The following is a 7,297-nucleotide window of genomic DNA, read 5'->3' as shown; positions in this document are numbered from 1 at the left end:
ATTAGCTATGAACAATGAGTGTTTATACCTATTTGAGCTATGAACAAGCATTGTTCATACATATCAATGTATGAACATTGATCCAGTTATGAACATTGATTGTTCATACCCACAATAAGTATGAACATTGATTGTTCATACCTACCCATGTTGAATATCAGCTATGAACATTGATTGTGGCTATGAAAACATGAACCCAAAACAGATATGAACAATAACTGTTCATACCCCAAATTATGAACATTAGCTATAAACAATATGTATGAACAATAAATGTTCACACCCAAAACAAATATGAACATTGATTGTTCATACCTTCTTTAGGTATCCAAAAAAACATGAACCCAAAACAGATATGAACATTGATTGTTCATACCCAAAACAGATATGAAAAATACGTGTTCATACCAACAAAAAAACATGAACCCAAAGTAGATATAAACAATAAATGTTTATTTCCAAAACAGATATGAACAATACGCGTTTAATAGTAAAAAATGAACAATCATTGTTTGATTAACATTAAAATTTTAGAGGATTTTGGTGGAATCGAACCACCATCACCTTTGGATATCACTTTTACCCAAATTTGAATAAGTTATTCACATTAGCTATGAACATTGATTGTTCATACTCCCAATTATGAACATTAGCTATGAACAATGAGTATTCATACCTATTGGAGCTATGAACACTATTTTGTTTGATAATTAGTCTGGTGCCGCCATCTCTAGCTTTGTTTGATAATTAGCCATTGATACTATCGTATAAAAAGCTAGAGTTATTCTTTGCAAGGAGGTGTTATTATCGTCTAAAAAGGGTCTGGTTGGTTAGAGAAGGAGGAGTTTTGGCCTTTTGGGTTTTCTCTCTCGTAGTTTTGTTTTATTCACATAAGGGTAAAAAGGGAAATAAAATTAAAAATTAAAAACCGGGAGAACTTATTTTGTCCTTGAGGGTTATTTTAATTAAAATACTGGGTCCGTAAGTGATTAAAACATGAAATTTGGTTTTGTAAGTGGTTTCTAAAATAGGTTGTCCTCTACCGTGATTTTGGCTCAAAATTGGTCCAGAGGACCAATTTCTTGATTTAAATAATATATAGTATTTAGGAAAAAAAAAAAAACTACAATAGCATATTTATATAGATAAATCATACTTGATTAACAAAGAAACTAGACTTCTAAATCTAACATAGACTTCTAAAACTAATTAAATTTTAAATAGAAAATACTAAATATTCCAAATTCATAATAAATAATAATTCTAATTTGAAAATAATAATCTTAGCACAAACAGAAGAAATTATGGTAAAAAAGATGGGTTAGTAATCTTAGGTTGCTCTTGGGAGAAGACGCTTATATTCTTTCATTCTTTTTTCAATGCGCACATACTCACCAGTTGAGTAACATATACACCAATTTTTTTTTTTGGATAACAATAGACACCAATTCACCATGCGTTGGGTGGATTATTTCAACAGTTGGGTGAGTTTCATTCACTCACCGAAGTACAAAACGTCCACAGCTGGCATTAGCCATTAGGCATGCCAAATGCAGGAGTAATTTGGGCCAACACCCAGTCAGTCTAGTATGACTGTGTGAGAGCAGGAGATCCAAGCTTTGAGGTAAAAGGCCCAAATGAATGGGTCTACACAAATGAAGCCCAGTAAGTACAGACTGCTTCGTTGTACTTTCGTACTTCAGTAGTCAGTACCCACTGCAAGTCTCTAAGGTAAAGAGAACAAAATTTAATTTAATAATTTGTTATTCGTATATCTGACCATAGAACTATTTAAGACAAAAGTCAATTTTCCCTTGTCAATCCAATCATAGAAGGGTTAATAAATCAATACTTATCAATAAAATGGTTGATGCTACACTAGCTAAATCCGTCCATTAGTTCCAAATGACATAGAGACTGAACTCAAGTGTGCAGGCAAATATATTGGAAGTTTTCTATAGTAACGTTGAATAAGATAATTGTATTGAAGTAATTGGGCTGATTTTCAAAAAAAAATCGCTCTAAATTCACTTGAATTTTAATTTTGTCCTAAGTATAAAAACACGAGCTGACGTCACTATGTAAATTTAAATTTTCACTATGTAAATTTAAAATTTTATATGTAAAATACTATGTAAATTTATATTTTCATATGATGTAAATTTACATAGGTAAAGAAAACTATATAAATTTTAAATTTTCATGTGATGACGTTAGTCCAGTTTGTTTTTGAGCCGAAATTATTAATGAAAATGTGTCTTTGAGTTGAAATTATAAATGAAAAATGATAACGTGTGATGACTTCAGCCCGATTTTGGACTTAGAGTGAAATTAAAATTGAAGTGGACTTATGGCGAAATTATTATTGGGCTTTGTCCTTGGGCTGTAATCTCTGTATGTGACGACGAATGAAGAATGTCTCAACAATAACCTTGTTTAAAGCCGGTTTCTGGATACTTGTATTTGTTGGCGGGGAAAACCATATACAAGCAGATAACAGCGTTTAATTATTTCATTTTTTATTTGTTAGTCTCAGTGTCTCACTATATTCACTTCTATAAAAGCCAAACTTTATGTACAGGAATGAGAATATCAGAAGGTACCATAGCCTGAAAAAAAACAAGAATGGCTCCTTCTACCTTATGCCTACTCTTTCTCTGCCTTGTCGTAGCACTTGGTGCGAATTACTGCACAGCTACTGAGGCTGATAGCAAGGCAAATTTTTCTACTTATCCCATTTTTATTTGTTGTTACCAACTTACCATGCATGCATGTTGCACAATCTGATGCCAGGAAAACATCATAGACTAGTGATTCGAGAAACGAAACTTGATTAAGTAACACTTCATAATAGTGCAGCGATTGCTAGATATTCTTTCAGCGAAATTTTGCATCGTACTTGCCATCATTGGTGTACACTCTGCTCTGTAGATGCCTTTATAGTTTAATTATATGCATGCCTGATAGACATATATTGCTCTAATCATGCTTTTAAATTTTCACACCGAGCAGGGTGATACTAATGCCAACACTATGCTCATTATTTATCCATGTAGAGAAAACTTATAACTACATTTAGAACTTAATTGAACTTCCACTCCTTGGTGATACTAATGTTATTTGCCTTATAATTACTCCAACTAAAAGATGCATTCTGAAGTGTACTGTGTACAACATTCACAATGGCATACAAAGTTTTCCAACATTTGATAATCTCTGATAATTATCGAAAATGTGAAGTAAATGTGTTCTGAAAGAAATTTACAAAAACTTGGGATAATTGATACAAATTTTCCAGTTATCAGCGCTACCACCAATATTGTAGCGCGAGGTGCATGGAGTATACCACCAATATGTACATGGTTGTCTATGGAGTGTGCAGTCTTTTCTCCACTCTTCAATATTTGTGCAGATTTATGCAAGTTCACCAAGAAGGGTGATCTTTAGTCTCAGTGCCTGAATTTTGTTTACTCTGGATAAATTAATGCAGTCCTACATCGTGTACCTGGGTAATCTCCCAAAGGGTGATTTCTCAGCATCATCAGTTCACACTAGCATGCTTGAAGCAGTTGTTGGCAGGTACGGTTACTTGTTTTCCTTTTAACTCTTGTAAATAGAATAGATTACAACTTGTTAAGCAATTCATTTTTTTTTCCCGCTAACCTTAAGCAATTCATTTAAGGTCTTATGGAATAAAATTCTGATTCCGACTGAATGCAGTAGTCGCGCACCTTCAGCCTGGCTCTATAGTTACAAGAGGAGCTTCAACGGATTTGTAGCCACACTCACTGAGGAAGAGGCGAAGAAAATGACTGGTATGTATGTCCAAATATAGAGAAATAAGATGATTGTAAATTATGATTATGTTTCATTTTATGACTTGAGCTTGGATTATTAGGCATGGAGGGAGTAGTCTCTGTTTTCCCAAACGGAAAGAAAATACTTCATACAACACGTTCATGGGACTTCATGGGGTTCTCCCAGAACGTGACGAGGGCAATTGTCGAGAGCGATGTTGTAGTAGGGATGATTGACACCGGCATCTGGCCAGAATCTAAAAGTTTTAGTGATGAAGGATTTGGTCCACCACCAAGCAAATGGAAGGGCAGCTGCCAAGGCTTAACCAACTTTACCTGCAACAAGTAAATATCGCAATTTCCCCTCTTTACCTGTATTAGTAGCTTTACATTTAAGGGACTCAAATTGACTAGTAAAATATGTAGACAAAGTCCTTAATAAGACGTGTTCGAAATGCAGCAAAGTTATTGGTGCTAGATATTACCGGGCTGACGGCAAAGTACCTCCAGGAGACCTTGCCTCACCTCGAGATTCAGAAGGCCATGGAAGTCATACAGCCTCGACAGCAGCTGGACGTGAAGTGAGCGGTGCGAGTCTACTAGGCCTTGGTCTAGGTACTGCAAGAGGTGGTGTACCATCCTCTCGTATAGCTGTCTATAAGATATGCTGGGGAGATGGATGTTATGACGCAGACATCCTTGCTGCATTCGATGATGCAATTGCCGATGGTGTAGATCTTATATCTCTTTCAGTAGGAGGATCTTTTCCATCAGATTATTTTGATGACTCCATTGCAATTGGAGCATTTCACTCAATGAAGAATGGCATCTTAACATCAAACTCTGCTGGTAATTCTGGTCCTGATCCTTCCACAATTTCAAACTTCTCTCCATGGTCTCTGTCTGTAGCAGCTAGTACAATTGATAGGAAATTTGTCACAAATGTGGGGCTGGGTAATGGAAAGGTGTATGAGGTAAGCTAACCTTGTCCTGTTTTGTCACTCTTATAACATGTTCTTGATTGGTGTTAATAGATATTCTTGTGTTTTTAAAGGGAATCTCGATTAATACCTTTCCCGGAGATGACACGTATCCTATGATTTATGCTGGAGATGCCCCAAACAAAGCAAAAGGATGGACCGGTGACGAGTCGAGGTAATTTCAACTAATAGTCCGGAATTTAGATGCAGATAAGATGTTCAAGGACTGAAGTAATGAACTGAGTATATCTACCAAATTTATTCAAAACCTTTTCACTTGTAAGACTGTGACTTTTAAAACCGCTGATAATGGATGGATGTTGAACAAATGAAGGTACTGTGATCCGGATTCATTGGATAAAAATTTGGTGACGGGCAAGATCGTTCTCTGCGATTCATTGAATTCAGGAGCTGCTGCAGTAGCTGCAGGTGCCGTTGGTACTGTAATGCAAGATGTACGCTTAAAGGATGTTGCCTTCATTTTTCAATTGCCTGCAACCTATCTAAGCTTGGAAGATGGAGGAAATGTGTCCCAGTACATCAACACAACAAGGTCTCTCTCTCTCTCTCTTGCAGAGCGACCACCACCTTCAAAGACTTAAAAAAATAACCCCGCCAGTATAATCGACTAATCGTAATCACCGGCCTATAAATATCCGCTGCTTCGGGCCCCCCACCCCCAACACACACACACATCACTACCGTAAATGAAAGAGAAAATCGGTTGTAGCTCTCGAGCTTGCTATAATTCTTTGTTGCACAAATCAATTATTTTGTGTTTGGTAATTTGACAGTAATGCGACAGCCGATATATTCAAGAGTATCGAAATTAAAGATGAATCAGCCCCATTTGTAGTTTCCTTCTCTTCAAGAGGACCTAACCCAATCACAAGTGACATTCTCAAGGTAACTTTCCCTGCCCTAGTTTATCCTTCTTTTTCGTGTTTACTTTTTTCTTTCTCATAATTTCTTAGTGAGTACCTTTACGTCGTTTGCAGCCTGATCTCACTGCCCCAGGAGTTGAAATTTTAGCTGCATGGTCAGAAGGTACAACACTTACAGGATACCCGACTGATAAAAGAGTAGTACCATACAGCATAATCTCAGGTACATCTATGTCCTGTCCACATGTGACTGGTGCCGCTGCATATGTTAAGTCCTTCCATCCAACGTGGTCTCCTGCCGCTCTTAAATCTGCTCTAATGACTACTGGTAATCTTACAATTACATTATTCACATTTCTAAACTTAAACTAGTGGACAGAGATTCAAATTGTAATGAATTTACAAGCTGTTAACTAAATACAATTCCATGTATTGCTTTGCAGCTAATACTATGAGTGTTGCTGGCAACGCTGACGCCGAGTTTGCATATGGAGCGGGTCATATTAACCCTGTGAAGGCTGTAACTCCTGGTTTACTATATGATGCTGGTGAGGCTGATTACGTCAAATTTTTATGTGGTCAAGGTTACAGTACTAAGAGTCTACAACTCGTAACTGGAGACCAAAGTACATGTTCTGCAGCTAATAATGGAACAGTATGGGATCTTAACTATCCATCATTTGCTCTTAATGTTGATGCTAAGACATCATTCACACAAAGTTTCAACAGGACAGTTACCAATGTTGGTTCACCTGGTTCCGTATACACAGCAAAAATTAACGCCCCAACAGGCATCAATATACAGGTTGTACCGAATGTCTTGTCATTCAAAGCAATAGGGCAGAAACAGTCCTTTGTGGTGACTGTTACAGGAAGTTTAAGTGGAACTATGGCTTCTGGAGCTCTAGTCTGGGATGATGGCTTGTATCAAGTGAGAAGTCCTATTGCTGTTTATACTTCCAGCGAAGGTTCTTTGAATTAAGACAGTGCACATTTCCTATAAAATTTAGAGTGGGAACTCTTACAAGTATGTTACATGTCATGCATTTCCTTTCTGTCAAAGAATAAACAAATTTTTGCGATATTTTTTTCCTATGTCTATAAGCAAGAGTTCACAAAAAAGATGCGTCCTAGTTGGTAGGATATGATTGGAATTATACTGAGCAGCCCCTATTTTCTGTAATATATTCCTACTTGTATTTAAATTTTGTTTTGGATAACCTTCAAATTAAACTACATCTTTGGTCTGCTGACATGAACCTTTGAAATAGATAACCCAATCTGGTAAACTTCCTACTATGATGCACATGACACATTGACACCAGGTGACCTGCTCCCACTTCGAGACGAGGCCACAATTTGTCGACTTGCCCAACATTTAAAAAAAAAAAAAAAAACTTAAGCTGGGGTACGGTTAAGGCAGACTCCCCACCTGTTATTATTGCAAAAAGTTAAACCTTACAAGTCTCCTAAGAGTTAGATCATTAAAAGGAAGAACACGAAAATACTATACCGACAGACTTCAAGCCTAACATACATAAGATAGCATACTAGTCATCTTACAATCGAATCTAAGAAAGTAGTCATACTTCCTAATCATGATCGATTTCTTTAACAATCTTAGGATGATCCTTTT

The 7,297-nt window shown here is 36.5% G+C and overlaps 1 protein-coding gene across 1 annotated transcript; it reads left to right on the top strand.

Moving 5' to 3' along the window:
- Window positions 1-2,564: 2,564 nt before the first annotated feature.
- LOC147486550 (cucumisin-like) lies at window positions 2,565-6,745 on the top strand. The gene is made up of 10 exons (XM_086570983.1): window positions 2,565-2,715; window positions 3,491-3,579; window positions 3,721-3,815; window positions 3,899-4,142; window positions 4,258-4,771; window positions 4,852-4,952; window positions 5,112-5,330; window positions 5,572-5,683; window positions 5,776-5,989; window positions 6,105-6,745. Exons 1-10 carry the CDS (start codon window positions 2,626-2,628, stop codon window positions 6,641-6,643), a joined length of 2,217 nt encoding a protein of 738 aa, XP_086427109.1. The 5' UTR covers window positions 2,565-2,625; the 3' UTR covers window positions 6,644-6,745.
- Window positions 6,746-7,297: the final 552 nt, after the last annotated feature.

Source organism: Coptis chinensis, chromosome 7 (assembly GCF_015680905.1).
Source record: "Coptis chinensis isolate HL-2020 chromosome 7, ASM1568090v1, whole genome shotgun sequence".
In the NCBI taxonomy this organism is placed as follows: domain Eukaryota; kingdom Viridiplantae; phylum Streptophyta; class Magnoliopsida; order Ranunculales; family Ranunculaceae; genus Coptis; species Coptis chinensis.
Note: the sequence above shows the minus strand (reverse complement) of the source record. Positions and strands in the feature narration are given on the sequence as shown.

Excerpts from the sequence above, each read along its gene's own strand:
- LOC147486550 (XM_086570983.1), top strand. The coding sequence starts at position 2,626 with ATGGCTCCTTCTACCTTATGCCTACTCTTTCTCTGCCTTGTCGTAGCA. Across the intron at positions 3,816-3,898 it reads AGAGGCGAAGAAAATGACTG|GCATGGAGGGAGTAGTCTCT; the intron begins GTATGTATGTCC and ends TTGGATTATTAG. Across the intron at positions 4,953-5,111 it reads TGGACCGGTGACGAGTCGAG|GTACTGTGATCCGGATTCAT; the intron begins GTAATTTCAACT and ends GAACAAATGAAG.